General features: G+C 41.3%; 1 protein-coding gene across 1 annotated transcript in view; it reads right to left on the reverse strand.

Moving 5' to 3' along the window:
• Window positions 1-789: 789 nt before the first annotated feature.
• Window positions 790-19,355, reverse strand: part of SSPN (sarcospan) — a 29,684-nt gene continuing 11,118 nt past the window's right edge. The window contains exons 2-3 of the mRNA XM_063308134.1: window positions 9,029-9,115; window positions 790-3,209 (exon numbers count right to left, since the gene is read on the reverse strand). Coding sequence (XP_063164204.1) covers window positions 2,847-3,209; window positions 9,029-9,115 — 450 coding nt within the window. The 3' untranslated portion in view covers window positions 790-2,846. The remainder of the gene's footprint in view (window positions 3,210-9,028; window positions 9,116-19,355) is intronic.

Raw genomic sequence — 19,355 nt, forward strand, 5'->3', positions numbered from 1 at the left:
CGCAGAGCGGGCAGGCTGCCAATGGTGATCATGTGAAGGCAGAGTCCAAAGGGGTGGCAATCCCTGGCAAATGTTGCTAGGGCGAGGCTGCTGCCTCTCTCAGCTGTCACATTGAGAGGAAGATCCCACAGCACAGAACATTATGTTCGTTCAGTTTTATGGCTTAGACTTGTCGAGAAAATTGGGGGCCTGTTATCAGACAATGACATTCTTCTTTGGATACCACTGTTAACAAAAGCTGATAGGGCATGATAGGACACTGACCCCCAAAACAGGTTGTGTGATTCCTGATGCATTTTTGAAAGCATTGTTGCCTGAATCCAGCTCCTTTCATGTTCTCCTGAGGTGCATCTTTTGTCTTATCTTTTCGCTTCCATATCCAGCTACAAAAACTGCAATTTGTCTTCACTGTCCCAAATTTCAGTGACACCCTTCTTAGCTTGAGGGCCACACCTCATGATGGAACAATTTACCATGGAAGTCAGCAATGAGGCCTCATAGTCTGATCCACAATGCAGTTAAGAGAATCTCTTTGGAAGTGGGTAGGAATGCAGCCTGCAATCCTGATTATCATTCTGCGGGATGGACATCAAGAGTGGGACTTACTTCCAATCAAACAGGTCTAAGATCACAGTGTTAAGTCTCACTGAGTGCAACTTGGATTAAGCAGATTTAAATGCTGAGGATGTTTATGGCTTCTGCAGTGGAGAAGGTCAAAAGTATGAGCTTTGGGCTCCCTCGTTACTACACAGATATTCCAAAGTGAGGCAAACATTTCAAGTGGCAGAGTTGAATGGTACAAAGCTGGTAAGAAGTTTAATGTAAATTTTCCTCAAAGTAAATTCAACACACAACCTTGAAGATGAGAATGCATCAGAATGGACAATGCTCCTGTCATCATTTGAGCCCCCATGATGGATGTTTCTCCTTGTTTTCTGTGGCCTTTCAATATAATATGAACTGATATGAAGTTTTAAGATGTCTTGGTGTAATAGTGGAGGAAATTTCAGGAAGAGTGCAAGAAAAACTTGTTAACTAGGAGGAGGAGGAAAGACAGTGCTTTTGGATTTATCTCTTTGTTTGCCTTGGGTCATGTGGAGGTGTGCAGCTAGGTTAGATGCCTGCTCCCTCACCAGCCAAGCTTATGAACCCTCAACTGTTGTGCTGTGTTGCAAATCTGGCCAGAGAGCTCTACTGATGATGTGTCTGAAGCTTGAAAGACTTATAAACAGAAATTAGCAGGTCTTGGTAGCATAGAAGAAGGACAAGCAAATGAGACATGATAATTCATAAAATTATGCTTGGTATGGGCAAAAGGACAGAGAAACAATTTTATTCCTCTTACATACCAGGAGAATCTGGGGTGATCACCTGGACTTCAGTAATTAGAGACTGAGACTAGATAACAAGAAGAATTTGGTATGTACCTCAAGTTGTAATTTGGGTATCCAAAGGCTTTAAGGGGAGATATTGACAGGTAAGACTGTCAGTGGTTGCTAGACATGATGATTATATGCCAGCTTCAGAATGGGAGGCTTCTGAATGCTAGTTGTTAGTGAACATCAGCCAGAGAAGATGACTGCTGCCCTCATGTCCTGCTTGCAAACCTCTTCAGGGAATCTGGTTGGCCACTATTGGGAAGAGGATGTCGGACTAGGAAAGATGATCTGATTCCAAAGAGCTCCTTGTGTGTCCTTATCTTAGGTCAGTGTTATTATTAATAATAACAAATGTCAGAGCTGGATTATATGACTAGCAGTAGCAGAATATAATCTCCTCCTGGGTGGAGGTTTTAGGAGCAGATGGTGTGGCTATGTACAATAGTGGTCAAACACATGAGGGTGGCATATCTATTACTGGATATAATAGGATATAACTGTGCACACTACAAAAATGACTCCAAAGAAGCACTTCAGAACTCACATGAACACTCTCTGACATGGCTTAGACTTCTGCCTGACAAGAAGATGCTGCTGCTTTGAAAAGTGCACTCTTAATGCAACTCTTTAAAGCAGCCGCCTCTTTTTTTCAGACTTGCACAGAAGCCTGAAAATAATTGGGCTGCTTTAATGAACAGCAAAGAGGTGTCCTGCTCATGTGAGGTCCAAAGTTTGCACAGCCTGGTAACTAATCGTGAAATTTGCTCTCAGCAATATACGTGTGTTATTCAAAACAAACCATGCAAGAAAACCAAACCAAACTGTTAAGAAAACTGGGGTGCTTTCTTTGCAGTCCTATGAATCTAAAATCATATGTGGTTGTGTGTGCACGTGTGTATTCATACAAAGTATATTAGAGGAGAAAGGATTTATAGAAACACAGGGCCTGAATTTTTTGCTGCATCTACTTGCCTTTGGTCCCCATATTATATCACATTTCATTTAGTGTACTGCAGGCCACATTTACCTCTGTGATCTACTGCTCTTCCCTAGAAGGAAATGCATTGGACTAAAACACGACCATCCTAATCCTGTTCTAACTGCACCTTAAATTGGAATTTATGCAGACTAGCTACCCCAAAATGCAGGAAGTGGGAATGTGCAAGAGAATGCTGAGAGGTGACATCTCCTTTTCAATGTCTTCCCAACGCACTTCCAGGGAATGCTCACAGTTCCTGCTCTAGCACCAAATGCAGGATGCTTAATTCTGTGGCACATTGGGGGTCTGTGGCAAGAGGGCTTGGCAACAATTTTCATAGAAATGCACCATAATATTGTTCTCTTGATGTATATGAATATATCTATCCACCTGTTTCTTGTCTCTCTTCCTCTCCTGTTTTAAAAACAGTCACCCCTTTTGGAGAAAGGCATATTTTGTGGCTTTTCTTGAGACCTTCTACTCTTTCTCTATACTTTCTGTTGTTGGCCTCCTGAGGTTGTTAGAGACTGCATCCGGGTACCTACATAAAATACTTGATATCTATCTTTCCACATCACAAAACACGCCGCAAATCCCACTATGGCCGCAAGGAGATTAAGGATGGACTGGATCAGCAAGAAAAGGTAGAAGGTCTGGGTGATGAAACTGCAGTCACTCTGGTAGGTGAAGGTTCTGCTGAGGGGATCTGCCATGTCCAGTTTGCAGTGGCAGACGGATTCAGAGATGGGGTCACAGGTAAACTGGATGATTTGAGAGTAGCAGTAGGCAGCAAAAGCCATGGCCAACACACAGACGTTCAGACTCAGGGCACTCAGGACAAAGTATGCAACCTGGAATGGAAGCACAAGAACCAGCTGAATATATTGCTAGGCATGTTCTGCAGTTGATGAAAGCGGCCATTCCCAACTGGCTCCAGGCATATACAAACTTTTGCTATATTTTGGGCAACCTGGAATAGACCCACAAGAACCATCTTAATATATGGCAAGGAATGTCCTACATGTTTCATGTTGCTAGAGGATGTGCAGTTTGTTTTATTTGTGATATGTGTTTCCCCTTTGACAAGATATTCTTTTGGGGGTTTTGTGATTGTGGTGGCAATGGTGGTTGTTTCTAGGAATTGCACTGGTTTTAATTATATGCCACTCAGTTTTAGCTTTTTGAGTTAGGGTGTTCTTATAAATCAAAATTATACGTATACTTGCATGCATACATAAATTTACTTATGCACATAGTTAAATGCAGTGCGGATGAGTCAGCTGATTTCAAAACAGCAGTTTGTGTTTGATGGGACTTCGGATGCGTTAGGGCATCAGTAACAATTGTTTATTTTCTAAGACATTTTTGCATCGCTGAATGCTAAACTCAGTCTATCTTCTACATTCTGAATGTGTCCAAATATGGATCTTTAGATTTGGCTGAATCTAGCTTGCCCTGTCCTCTCCTGAACACAGAAAGATCCCTGCTAATGATAACCACCATTACCACCACAACCACAAAACCACAAAAAGAATATCACGTCACAGGGGAAAACACATACCACATATCACAAATAAAACTAATTGTAAGTTCATGGGCTCTAGCAACATGAAACATGTACGACATCCCTTGCTGTATATTAAGATGGTTCATGTGGGTCTATTCCAGGTTGCCCAAAATGTAGCAAAAGTTTGCATATTCTTCTGCATTAGAATTATATCATTCAATTAATCTTCTGTTTTTTGTTTGTATCAGAAGTCCAATAACATCAGATTAGCATCTGCTTTCAATTACACTAGACGGCATCAAGAGGGAGATTTTTGTCTATTAAAACACTTTCATTAATTAACTAAGATGTTGAATGTTCTTATTTGAGCTTCTTTATATATTAAAAATAGAATGCACTATAAGATACAACCTGAAGCCCCATCCAGTTGTTTACCATTGTCTTTCCCAGTGATCTACTGGGATCTTTCAGAACATGGAACTAGAAAGCTCTATAAACAATACCTGTTCCCATTCTTTGCCTTCCAATAACTAATATGTAGTAGTATATCACCTTTACACAGAAAAGTTTCATATTGCTCTCATGGTTACTGATTAAACTGTCTCTATCTTTTAAAAAGCCATTTAAGCTAATGGGGTCAATTCACATGTGAATGATGAATTGGATTAAAACTCTGTCCTTCTGCTTGTCCCCAAAATCTATTGTCACATAATTTCACTTGATGGCCCACCCTTTCAGTATTATAAAAAGTTTCTGCGTGGGTGGGTGGTAGAATTTTCTCTATTCAGTAATATATATTCAGCATTTTATGTCTCCATCAGCAGGATGACACTCATTTCTTTCAATAAAGAGTTCTCCTTTTTGTGTGGTCACAGCATAAGCCATCAATATAAAAGCAGTTTGATGACCTTGATGTTCTTAGCATGTACATCTTGATAAAATCGATAGGCTACTGTAGGTATAGTTGTCTTCTGTCTACTATGCAAATCAGTCTGTGACTAGCTCACTTGTAGGTTTTATAAATGGAAAATGAAGCTATAAGAAGTTGGGGAGGACAAAGAAGAAACTGCAACCAGAACTCTCACTTCCTGAAGGATTTTCCTGGTTGATCTCTCTCTTTCAAAGCCTCTGGAACTTCATTCCTTAATATAACTTTGAGTAACTAAAAGCATAATGCTACATTAAGCAACTGGTAGTTTGTGGGTGGATGGATGGATGGATGGAGATGACCATATGTACTGGTTTTGCTGATATTGTTCTGGTTCTAGGGGAAATGTCCTGGATACCAGGCACAGTTCAGAAAACCAGGGAAATTTCCAGGTTTCCAGAAGTCTATCCTGCCTGGCCAACAGCAGCAGGTGAAAGCTTGGGTTGCAAGGCAGCAGAAGGAAGCAACTGGATGCCACTCATTGCATCCAATGAACAGGCAGTGGCAGCACAGAAAGCAGTAGACACAGAAATGATATTAGATAGCCAGTTTCTGTTGTTGCTACTGCCTTGGTTGTTTTCATTCATCAAATCTGGGAGTACCTTCTGGTGGAACTGGAAATGGGGATAGAAGACAATAGCTACTACATTTTCCACTTCCTGGATCACAGACAATAGGATCTATTGCTTGTTAGTCATCCATTAACTTGGCGTGACCTGGAAATCATTTTGCATGAAAAGTAAGAACATAATAGAGAACAGGAAGTCTTTGGAATTACTGACAGCTGCTTCATTACAAAAAGCCCTTCCAAATATTAACATCCATACCTGCATGGGACTCTTGTGAAATTGAGTTATGGCTTAGCAGTAATAAATATGTAGATTTATTTATGTGTCCAGGTTTCCTACTCTTTAAAAAGTGGTCACCTTAGAATGGATGAATGGAAGGATGGGTAGGAAATATTTTTATTACAACTGTGGCTAAAGGCCAGCAGCTTAAGATATGCTACAAAAACTAAGAAGTCCACACAGCACAGTAACATAGACAACAATTATCCCTACAACTGACAAGGCAGCTGTAATGGAAGTATTGGAACCCTTCTTCTTAAAATATTTCTGCTTTAATTTCAATTTGGTTCCATATCAATACAAGGTATTAGGAATTGTTGTTAATTATAATTATTGAGAACGCAAGGGCTCTACTTCAGAATTAATGGTTTTATTAATGAGATCTAAGACTATTTTTTTTTTCCATGTAAGATAACCTTCCCCAACCTGGTACCTTCAAAATGGGTTGGGTTAGACTTTTCATCAAGTCCACCCAGTATAAAAAGGGATATGGGAACTGAACTCCAAAGGAGGGCAGACAAATCTGGAAAGGCTGAAATTTTAAGAAAAGATGAAACAGCTATTTCAGTACCAGTATTCAGTTTCATCTGTTGGGTGACCAAATTAGAAGATCTGACTCAGAACATTCTAGAGTCTTCATTTCTTGATTGCTTTAAAGGTGATACTAAGCATATATAAAGAAATGTAAGCTATGATGACCTGAACATCATGTTTAGGATAAAGTTGGTCCAAACTTTTATTTTAGTTTAGTTTTTGGAATTTGGGGGATTGAACATTGGGCAAAGGTTTGGTGAGATCGGCTTCCTTAAGCTCAGATGAGATGGCTGAGGATTTTGAAGTTCTTTTTCTTGCTGCAATGGCTTTTTAAAAATAGGGGAAAGGGCAAAGAAACCTCTTTAGTTCCTTCATTTAAACTAAGGCATTTCTATCCTCCTTGGAAAGTTTTGAAACATTCATTTCCCTATTCCTAAAAGCATCTGAATATCCCACTTCCACAGGGAACAAATAGTTCTGTGAAATGTGGGAAAAATATTCAACCCATCACTATCTAAATTTAATAGTTGAGTGACTACTTGGGCAGTGTCTACATGCTGAACAGCCAGCACTCCAGCCTACTCAAACAGGGTGTGAAGGGAAGTAGAGAATTTTAATTTTCTTTTTTCCAGTTTAGCCAAATCCTAAATCTATTCTAATCCATTCTCACTGGTCAAAAGGGAACTCAGAAGTGATACTGTTGGACCACCCTGTAATTTGATCAGTCCCCAACATGCATGCAAGATGCCAGCAATTTGATTCCAGTGAGATGCCAACTGTCTATTTGAACACTGGTCTCTCTGCTACTTTATATGGCAGATAATTCTGCCAAAGGTTGTTTGTCACAATAGCTTTGTAGAACTTCCAGGTTCACCCACCAGGGAATGTCAAGGATTGTCTTTGCACTCCAGTTGTGAACTTTTCAAAGACATATTCCTGACTACCTTGGGGAAAAGAAGATGTTAGATTAAATAAACCTGTAGTCTGAGCTACCACCAGTTATGTTCTTATTCAATGTTGTAAAGGTAGGTAAAGGTTTCCCTTGACATTAAGTCCAGTCGTGTCCGACTATAGGGGGCGGTGCTCATCTCCGTTTCAAAGCCAAAGAGCCAGCGTTTGTCCAAAGACACTTCCGTGGTCATGTGGCCGGCATGACTACACAGAACGCGGTTACCTGCCCGCCGAAGCGGTACCTATTAATCGACTCACATTGGCATGTTTTCAAACTGCTAGGTTGGCAGGAGCTGGGACTAGCAACAGGAACTCACCCCGTCACACAGATTCGAACCGCCGACCTTCCGATCGGCAAGCTCAGCAGCTCAGCGGTTTAACCTGCAGAGCCAGCGTGTCTCATTCAATGCTGTAGTTACACAAAAATCATGCCTCTGGCATGCAGAATTTGGATCATTAGGCACTTAGAAATGGATATACAAAGCCATTTCCTTAAAGATAATGAGAATCATATGAGCTTTGGGGTAAGAATGATTACCCTAATGTTTACTGCAAGGTCTAAAGGTAAAGCATTGGTCCACATGTCCAAGTGAGGAGAATGGGCTGGAAGGATCTTCCTGTTTCAGAAGAAGCATGGGGTAATCCTGAGTTGCTTTCTCCAAAAGATCACATGATAGGCCAGCAGCAAATCCAGAAAATATATATATGTCAGAGTAGAGAATGAGGAAAGGCTCTTGATCTGCTATGTATTTTTCCATTGCTTGAGAGAAATGCAGGGCAGGGCATGGCAGGGAGGGGAGGATTGAACTGTAAATGGTGTCTTAAACATTTTTCTTTTTGATGTTGTTGTTGTTTATTCGTTCAGTCACTTCCGACTCTTCGTGACTTCATGGACCAGCCCACGCCGGAGCTTCCTGTCGGTCATCAACACCCCCAGCACCCCCAGGGACGAGTCCGTCACCTCTAGAATATCATCCATCCACCTTGCCCTTGGTCGGCCCCTCTTCCTTTTGCCCTCCACTCTCCCGAGCATCAGCATCTTCTCCAGGGTGTCCTGTCTTCTCATTATGTGGCCAAAGTATTTCAGTTTTGCCTTTAATATCATTCCCTCAAAACTGAATCCAGATTTTGGTTGATATGTGCACATAGGTAGAGGACATAGGGAATGGCCTTAAAGGACAGGAGGAAGAGCCGCTACCAAGGCAACAGGCAGATAAAAGGGACTTGAGCCCAGGTCAAGAAAATAATGTGAGAAATCATCTCAACCAGCCCCTCCCTAGTTCGCACATAAATAAAGTGAGGGAGGGGGAAGCACATTCAGACTTAAAAGTTTCTGTTACTATAGCTGTTACAATAAAAAACAGTCCTGACCTGTATGGCACTGGTTTCTTAGTCTGGTCTACCTTGTTGGGCTGACAACATACTATCAGAAGTGGACTTTTGGTAAGAAAACCCAGTAGCAATGAGTAATTCCTAGCAGAACCAATAAAATGTGGGGCAGCAAGGCCCCGTGAAAATGTTTGTTTGTTTATTTTTCAAATTTCTATCACCGCCCATCTCTCCCAAAAAGGGGACTCTGGGCAGTTGGTTTTGAAATGTCTGTTCTTGTCAGTTGATATATTGTATGTTTTAGCTAGATATGGGGAAAGAACCAAGGAATAATGGGAACAGGCATGTCTACAAGATCTGGTCAAAAAAGATGCAATACACATAAAAAACAGGCAGAACTTCAATCACACCACTGCAGCCTCCATCTTGACTTTTTTGATCAGATCCTGCAGACACTTCTGAATAGGAAAGATACTTGGATTCACACTTCTAGATCTCTGGAACCTCCTTCTCTAACCTAGTTTCAGCTGAATAATTACATTTTGGCCAAATAAAGAAAACAAAGCCACATACCTTGATGACGAACTGAATGCAGGTTTTCTCATCTGGCTGGTAGGAAATACAAAGCATCACAAATCCAGTTATGGCAACCACACAGACCTGAAGAGAAGAAAGATCAATCAATTGAAAGTTAAGATTAGCGCAGACAGAGAATAAGACACTGCCAGAACAAAACCTTCCATTACCAATTCAGGAGATCAGAAGCTTGATGCATATCATCACCATCATCATCACCACCATCATCATCATCACATGGTCTACCCAGTAATTCATTTGGTACTTTTGACTACTGGATCCTTTCCACGGATCTAGAAGAGCTACAGACATTGTTGTAATATATGTGCTGTTCCAGGTAATGCGACTTTTTGTAACTGATGAGTAGAAATCCGGTCCATACCCATTGTGCCCAAGTGCATCATCATCATGATCATCATCATCATCGGTTTCCCTATAACACAATTTTTCCCCAGTCTCTCCAAATGTTAACACAGTAAAATATCATACCAAAATACACAAGCGAATGCAGTACCTGTTTGTGCCAATTGCAAGAATCAAAACAAAACCAATACAAAATGAGCACAGCAACCATATGCCATAAAATCCATCTCATACCAAGACTCCGGACTTTGACCTCCCCAGTCAAAGGACCAGACCAGAAGGTCTGGGTGCATATGGTCTTCAACTGATGCTGAACACACCACCAAGCACTAGACATCCCCCCTTTGGAGGGCCTTTCTGCAGGTGCCTCCTTCTGCCTGGGATAACAACATGCTTCACATAGTCAGCCCTTTTTCAAAGATCACCAACACAGAAGGAAACTGATTCACATTTCTCTCTGCATCCAACTCTACTGTCAGCCTTTCAAGGTAGGCAAGATCCAGAAACAGGAGCAGCAGGGGTTTCAAAAATGCTCAAGAATTTCTCACTAGTGCATCTTATAATCTTACAACCAAAATCAAGGCAGGCCTATTTTGAATTTCTGTCTCATGCTTCCTTCTTTCCTAACACTGTAGAAACTTTTCTGAATGCCCTCCTCCCTTAACAGCTCTCTATTCCTATTCCCAAAGCCGAGATTACATTCCATCATGACCGGATGAATATCCACCTCTAAGATTAATAGGACATGTTGAAAGTGATTCCAGTAGAATGTGTGCCTTTGTTTTGGCCAATATTCTGATGTTCAGTTTTATGGCATGGAGCATAGAGCATGGAGTCAACTCATCTGGGATATGCTATCTGAGATAATCTCTTAACCATCTCCTATTTACAGACATGTCAAGGGGACAGATTTTGTGGCCAAACATGTTGGTTTTCCTGTTGTTACGGAACATCCTCTCCCATAAGGTCAGGTCATCCATTTCTAATAAATAGCCTTCTAGAAACCAGTAAGAACAGCTTTTCTGAAAAGCACTTGAGCCATGATACAAGTATATTGTTTGTATTACTGTAATGTATTATTATTATATTGCTGTCTTGGTTTTAATATTGTTGTATGGCCGTCATCCCTCTGGAGTCCATGCTGATTATAAATGACAAAATAAATAAAAGCCCACTGGAATATTTTTTAAAAATTGGATATATATTAGGGCAATGCCAAGTTAATCACACTTCACCTAGCAGCACAAGAGGTATATTATTTGCAAAAAATGTCCTGTTGGGTTCAATGTGACACAAAGGTATTTGCAGAGATGACAAAGAATGCATGTAAAAATGGTTTGATTGCAGTGACACTGACACCTGTGGTGTGACATACACATGTGCTTAGCAGTGCAGCATTCCTAAGCACATTTTCTCAAAAAGGACAATTTCCACAGGCCTTCAGCACTTGCAAAGGATGTTTCAGTTTGTGGTTTTTGAGATTCCTTCACACATATGCAGCCCTGGAGTCACAATGAATCCTACAAGATTCTCTTCAAACATCATTATCACTGGTGGCCCAGGAACACACACACACACACACATGGATTTGAGCTTTAGGGAACAATTTGTCTGTTGAGGATATTGATTTCTCACAAGAACTGCAGCATCTGAAGACAGATCTTTGGGCCATGCAGGTTTCACTTTGTGTCATCTTCAGTAAGACAGAGATTAGAATTCGATTGCCTGAGAAAATCCATTACAAGAAGACATCAGTATCTTGTTTCCTCTTTTTCCCCTCTGTTGCATGCATTTATATTCAGGTCCTATCATCTGCTTGATTATTCCCATTTGTTTGTCTTTTTACGTAGTTGACAGCAGACACCAACCAAGCTGTCAAGGAGGAAAATGCCATAAATGTTGAGGATCCTTCAGGAACTGCTGCTTTTTCTCAGGTTTAATCAATGCCACTTTCCTCCAACCTTTCTTCCTCCTGGATGTATAGGACTTCAGTGCCTCTTATCCACTGCCACAATAGCTAGAGAGAAACAGGTTGAAGAAGGCTGGTCCGTGTCCTTGCATCTTTATCCTGAGATTCAATTCACATCCCACTCATGCTCCAGTCTTAAAATGAGAACCTCTCTAATGACTGTCAAGCGATCAATAAACTTGCACAGCAGAAGCAGCTGAGGAGCTGAGCGATAGATGGCACAGGCCAGAGACAATCTGGATTCGCTTCAAGAAAGCCTCAGCAGCCGAGTCATGGATGAAGAGAGGAATGAAAGCAAACTTTTGAATTCAATCTGCCTCCCATGTACAATGGCCTCTTTGCAGAATCTAACTTGGCTGGCAGACATCCTTAGGAGTCCCTGGGGGTCCCCATGCAATTTCCAAGGCTGCTTCCAACATTGAAACAATACCACTGCATGATAATTAGAGCCAAAGGATGACTGAGTAAAAAGCAAAGAAATACAAATATCCCTACAATGAAAAGAGTGTCCTGTAAAACAGCCAAGGAACCTGTATTACAAAGCAGGATCAGGAGAGTAGAAAAAAAGAAGCCTCACAGCTGTCCACAGGGTGTGGACAAAAAGTCAAGATGGCAGCTGTGATGGTACAATTGAAGTTCCACCCATTTTTTATATATGTTTGAAGAGTACAAGCATGTCACCTCATGCTTCTCTTTTGAAATGAACCATGCTCAGCTCTTTCAGTCTTTCTTCATAAGACATGGTTCGCAGCCCCACTTCATCCTCATTGCCCTTCTTTGAATCTGTTTCAATTTCTCTGAATCCTTCTGAAAGTGTGCTGCTCAGGATTGATTGATTGATTGGTTATGTGCCATCAAGTTAGTTTTGACTCCTAGTGACCATACAGATAGATCTTCTCCAAGATGACCTATCCCTAACTTTTTCTTTCAAGTCTCTCAATGGTGCACTCATTGCCACTGTAACTGAGTCCATTCACCTTGCTGCTGATCATCCTCTTCTTCTGCTTCCTTCCACCTTTCCCAGCATTAGAGCCTTTTCCAGTCTTCACATAATGTGTCCAAAGTAAGATAATTGGAGCCTGGTCATTTGTGCCTCAAGTGAAAACTCTGGGTGCATTTGTTCAATGATGCATTGGTTTCTTTTCTTGGCTGTCCACAATATTCTCAGGAGTCTTCTCCAACAACAAAGTTCAAAGATGTCAATAGTCTTCCTATCCTGCTTCTTTAAAGACCAACTTTTGCTTTCACAGAGATCACAGGGAATACCATGGCTTGCATGATTCTGATCTTTGTAAGTATAGACACATCATGGCATTTGAATATCTTTTCAAAGGCCTTGGCTGCCCAGGACCAAACATAAAACTTATGGTGGGGCCTAACAAAGCAGAATGAAGTGGAATTTCCTGTGATTTGGAAATGCAGGTTAAAATTGCTTTTTTGGCAGCCACATCACACTGCTGCCTCCCACCCAGTTTGCAGCCAATCACTATTTCGAGATCTTTACTACAGTACTGTTGCCAAGCTAAGTGTTTCCCAACTCATATCTACGTGTTTTCTCCAAATCAAGAGCGTTGTGTTTGTCGCTACTACATTTCCTTCTGTCACTTTTAGCCCATTTTTCTAACCTATCTAATACCTAACACAGAATATGGGGGAGTCCCAGCATCACAGACAACCAAGAAAGCCATTGGGCCATCAGATGATGGAGATGACTAGTTGAGAATAGGGGAACAGCAAAGAAACTAAATGTTTTCACCACTGAGGATATAGAACAGATGCCTATGTCAGGTTCATCCACAGGAGTATGTTTTTGTCTCAAAATCTGCAAGGGCATCACAACTGAAGCCTCACACCTTTTATACCTGCATACTATATACCAGAGGGTTGGGGTTTCAGTTACAACATGCTCCAACCATCCTGCAGATTTTTCTTCCCCCTTGCAGACACCCCCAGCCTGATTCCAAGCTTTTGTGGGGAAGGTAACCTGGACAAACTGAGACAAATAGAAGTAATGAAGAATAAGGTTAAAAGCCATATTGTTGTTGTTGTTTATTCATTCAGTCGCTTCCAACTCTTCCTGACTTCACAGACCAGCCCACGCCAGAGCTTCCTGTCGGTCATCAACACCCCCAGCTCCCCCAGGGACGAGTCCGTCACCTCTAGAATATCATCCATCCACCTTGCCCTTGGTCAGCCCCTCTTCCTTTTGCCCTCCACTCTCCCTAGCATCAGCACCTTCTCCAGGGTGTCCTGTCTTCTCATTATGTGGCCAAAGTATTTCAGTTTTGCCTTTAATATCGTTCCCTCAAGTGAGCAGTCTGGCTTTATTTCCTGGAGGATGGGCTGGTTTGATCTTCTGGCAGTCCAAGGCACTCTCAGAATTTTCCCCCAACACCACAGTTCCAAAGCATCGATCTTCCTTCTCTCAGCCTTCCTTATGGTCCAGCTCTCGCAGCCATATGTTACTATGGGGAACACCATTGCTTTAGCTATGCGGACCTTTGTTGTCAGTGTGATGTCTCTGCTCTTAACTATTTTATTGAGATTTGTCATTGCTCTTCTCCCAAGGATTAAGCGTCTTCTGATTTCCTGACTGCAGTCAGCATCTGCAGTGATCTTTGCACCTAGAAATACAAAGCCATATTGACAAACCCCAAATAAATAAATCCCTAGGTCTAGATGGTATCTATCCAAGAGTTTCTAAGGCAGTTAAATTTGAAGTTTTAAAATCTTTTCACAAAAATATTCCCTTTAATATCGCCATCTGTTCTTAAGAACTGGAATATGGCCAATGCAAACCAATTTTAAAAAACAGAATTGAGGGGCAATTAAGGGAACCACAGGCCAGTTAGTTTAGCATCTGCTCTGGGGAAAAGAGTTGAAAGTATTATTTCAAGAGCAAATAACAGCAAGAGAAAATAAGCAAATGCATTGAAGAGGAAGCGTTTCTGAAAAGAAACCAACTTCCACTGCAAAGTTAAGAGTTCTAGACCTTTTTGAGGATGTCAGCAAGCATGTAGACAAGGGTGACTCAACAGATACGTCATACCTGCACTTTCAAAATGTCTTCGACAAAGTTCTTCACTAAGTGCTCCTGAGCAAACAGCAGCCATGGGAGAAGAAGACAAGTACTCCCGTGGGCTGACAACTAATTAAAAATAGGAAACAGAAAGTAGGAATAAATGGACTTCATTCAAAGTGAAGTCTCCCAGAGATGATGTTGTTTAAGCAAACTTCGTTTAACTTGTACACAAATTATCTGGAGTTAGGGGCTAAGGAATGAAGTTCCCATGCGTGATACCAAACTATTCAGGGTGATAAAATCAAAGGGGTATTGTGAGGATCTCCAAAAAGATCTTTCCAAACGGAAACAGCTTCAGAAGAGCAAATGTAATACAGTTTGGTAAAGGTAAAGGTTTCCCTTGACGTAAAGTCCAGTCGAATCCGACTCTAGGGGGCGGTGCTCATCTCTGTTTCTAAGCCTTGGAGCCGGCGTTGTCATAGACACTTCCGGGTCATGTGGCCAGCATGACGACTCGGAACGCCGTTACCTTCCCGCCGAAGCGGTACCTATTGATCTACTCACATTTGCATGTTTTCGAACTGCTAGGTGAGCAGGAGCTGGGACTAGCAACGGGAGCTCACCCTGCCGTGCGGTTTCGAACCGCCGACCTTCCGATCGGCAGCTCAGCGGTTTAACCCGCAGCGCCACCACGTCCCATCTGTATTGTGAGGATCTCCAAAAAGATCTTTCCAAACGGAAACAGCTTCAGAAGAGCAAATGCAATACAGTGTAAGCAACTGTAAAAGGATGCCTATCAGCACAAACAATCCAAAATTTGTATATATGTGAATGATTTCTGAAATAGGGGTAATTGGTCAGAAAGGAATCTTGGCGTCATGGTGGGCTGCTCAATTAAAATATTAACTCAATATACAGTTTCTTTGAATTCCCTGCTTGGTATCATTAGGACTGGGGTTGAAAATAGAACCATTAAGAAGGTAACTTTGTGGTGGTTGTTCAATTGTTCAGTCACCTCTGATTCTTCATGACCCAAAGGACAACACATCACTCAGATCGCCTGTCAATAACAGACTCTTTGAGTTCTTATAAGTTCATCCGCATGAAATCGGTGATGGCATCTGTCTTGTCTTTTATCAGTGTCTTTACTGATTGCACTGTTGGAAGACCTGAAAGACCAAGTTAGGGATGGATTGTGATGGAGAAAATCTATCTATGTGGTTGCTAGGAGTCGAAAGCAACTTGATGGCACATAATCAATCAATCGATCGTTGATTGCCTTCAATTTTCCCAGCCTTCATAGTCTTCTCCAATGTCTCTTGTTCCCACATTACATGTTCAAAATACTTAAGCTTCAGCTTCTTTATTAGAGCTTCCAGGGATTTGTCTGGTCTTACTTCATCTAGTATGGAATGATTCATTCTTCTTGCTGTCCAAATACTTTCACAATTTTCTCCACAGTTCAAAGGTATCAATTTTTCTTTCTGAAGGTTTAGCCTTCATAGCCCCCCATTATGAGTGGGAAGACTGTGGCCTTGACAATGCATACCTTTGTTAGCAGTGTAACGTCTCTACCCTTATATATTGTCTAGATTTGTCATATTCTTTCTCCCAAGAAGCTTTATCTCTATATTTCATGATTACAGTTACCATGCCTGTGGATTTTCTAGGCCAAGAAGGTGACGTCTCTTCCGCTACTTGTTCACCTATTTGCATTGGTTTGGTACTGCCTATTAACATACACTTTGTCATGACTACTGATGGTGAGCAGGAGGAGGCCCCTATCCAGAGGGGAAAATGCACGCATAGCTTAGGGACTTTGAGCTGTCATTCAAAGAAACCCAGAACAGACCCGCCTTGACTTTTGGGGTTTATCTGTCTGGGTTTTCCCACACTTCTTCAGGTTGGTAGGATTTTCCTGTCTACAATAGCAGTAATAAAACACTAGAGACTTTCTCCTCATCTCAGCATGGTCCTTGCTTAGTCAGGACATGCTTGGCTTTTAAAGTATTGAGCATCGGACCAGTTTTTGCACTTAAGTCCTTCACCTATAAAAGATTCCTTAAGTATCCCTCAATTCTAGGCACCAATTAGTATCACCAGCACATATAAAGTGATTAATAGATCTTCCAGCAATATTAATCCCAACTGTTTCTTCTAGTCCAGCATTCTCAGAATATATTCTGCATATAAATTAAATAGATTGGGCAACAGTATATAACCTTAGCATATCTTTTCTCAATTTTGAACTATTTACTTGTTCCATGTTTCATTCTATTGTTGCTTCCTTGTCATCACAAAAACATCTTCAGTAGGCAGATGAGCTGGCTGAATGCACCAATGCTTCTGGGGGGCATCCACAATAATGCACTTATTTGGTGACATCATACTTGGAGTATTTTGTACAATTCCGGTCACCACACCTCAAGAAGGATACTGTCATGAGTACTGATGGTGAGCAGGAGGGGGCTTCTAGAAAATGCATGCGTAGTACTGAGGAATTAAGCAGCCATTCAAAGAGACACAGATCAGACCCGCCTTAACTTTTGGGGTTTATCTGTCTGGGTTTTTCCCACGCTTCTTCAGTTTGTTAGGATTTTCTGTCTTATGTAGCAGTAATAAACACTAGAGACCTACTCCTTGCCTCAGCGTGATTTCTGACTGTTAGGACAGATACGATTCAAATAAAAAAGGAACCCAAATTAATTAAGGGGCTGCAGAATAGATTTCTTGTGATTGGGGCTCTTTAGCTTGGAACAGAATACTTTCTTACACAACAAGTAATTTAATGGTGGCATTTGTTGGCAGCAGCTATATTAATGGCAGCCAATTTGGATGATTTTAAAAGAGGACAGGAGAGATTTATGGTGTATCAGGTTCTCAGTGGTTGCTAATATGGATGGCTGTTTACTAATTCTTGAACCAGGCACTCAGGGGAGCACACCTTTAGTACTGGTTGCTGGGAAGGGTGGCTTTCAACCTTAAGTCCAGACTCCTAAATTTCCCAAAGGCATCCAGGTGGCTACTGTGGGACACAAATGCTGGGTGAAAGAAGACTAAAACTTGGCCCTGCAGGGTTCTTTTTATAGCCTTATGTTCTAAATTTATTTTTGCTAAGGTATTAGCTAACCCACCCAACTTGGTGTCATCTGCAAACTTGCTAAGTATGTTTTCCACCTCTTCATCCAAGTTATTTTGAAGGCAAGGACCCCAAGACCAAGATTTGGGAAGCATTTATGAAGGTTCATTTAGGATAAGGCAGTTTTTCAATGCAATCTGACAAGGTCATTTCGTGCCTCATACTGTATCTTCTTATTTATAGGGTATATTTATCAATTGAGATTTATAAAAAAAATAGACGAACATCTGATAATATTTGCTTGGTGATTAATATGGATATATCTGTAGATAAACTTCAATCTAATTTTGTTGGATGTTGAATAGGCCTTTGATATGGGACAAACTGAATTTATGATTTTAAGAAGATAGGAGCTTTCATTAACTTCTGTTTATTGGTTTACAATTTGGTATTTTCATCCTGTGGCTGGAGTTAATGTCTCTTAATCCATTAAATGACACTTTGGTGTTCAACAAGGATGTCTCCTTTAATCTTAGTTTGGTTCTTGAACCATTGGCCTATAAGACAGCCTCAAGATATTAAAGGCATGGTGGTACTCAACACTGAATATAATTTTTTCTTACATGCCAGTGATATTATGGCTATCCTTGATAATTATGCAATGTCATTACCAAAGCTTGTTGAAGTTATGTAGCAATATGGTTTACATTCTGGTTATGCAATCATTTGGAATAGGTCTAATTAACTGCCTTAGATCCAAAGGCAATTAATTAGCTCTATTCCAAATCTATAGATTATTGTAGGAGATTAAGATTTATAATTTGTACAGATTCAGTAAAATACCATTTTACATCATTCTTGAAGTATATCGCAATATGTTGAATTAAATAATGCCGTTAAAGTTACAATTTCAGTAGATATAACCTGATGGTTAGGTAAAGGTAAAGGTTTCCCTTGACGTAAAGTCCAGTCGAGTCCGACTCTAGGGGGCGGTGCTCATCTCCGTTGCTAAGCCTTGGAGCCGGCGTTGTCATAGACACTTCCGGGTCATGTGGCCAGCATGACTCACGGAACGCCGTTACCTTCCCGCCGAAGCGGTACCAATTAATCTACTCACATTTGCATGTTTTCGAACTGCTTGGTGTGCAGGAGCTGGGATTAACAACGGGAGCTCACCCCGCCGCGCGGTTTCGAACCGCCGACCTTCCGATCGACAGCTCAGTAGATATAACCTGATGGTTAAAAGTCCCATTAAATCTTCAGGGTAAGATTAATGCTATGAAAATGAATATTACACAGAGATTAATCTATATTTTAAGAGGGATTGCAGTGCTAATTCCTATTAGATATTTCAGATAAATAGTCGAATTAATGAAAAAAATTTACAGCATGCTAAAGCCCCTAGACTTCAGCAAAGGATCGTTACCTTGCCGTGGTGCTGGAGCTTGAGCACCTCAATGATGCCATGAGCTAAACCGTGAAGGGCCACCCAAGACGGGAAGGTCATGACAGAGAGGTCAGACTAAATGTGATCCCTGGGGAAGTTAATGGCAACCCACCCCAGTATTCTTGCCATGAAAACTAAATGGATCAGTACAACCAGAGATATGTCGGTATACCATCGGAAGATGAGACCCCCAGGTCAGAAGATGGTCAAAATGCTACTGGGGAGGAACAGAGGATGAGTTCAACTAGCCCCAGACGTGATGACGCAGCTAGCTCAAAGCCGAAAGGACGGCTAGCGGCCGACGGTGCTGGTGGTGAACGGCGAATCCGATGTTCTAAGGATCAACACACGATTGGAACCTGGAATGTAAGATCTATGAGCCAGGGCAAATTGGATGTGGTTATTGGTGAGATGTCAAGATTAAAGATAGACATTCTGGGCGTC

The sequence above is a fragment of the Candoia aspera genome, chromosome 7, assembly GCF_035149785.1.
Source record: "Candoia aspera isolate rCanAsp1 chromosome 7, rCanAsp1.hap2, whole genome shotgun sequence".
Taxonomy (NCBI): Eukaryota; Metazoa; Chordata; class Lepidosauria; order Squamata; family Boidae; genus Candoia; species Candoia aspera.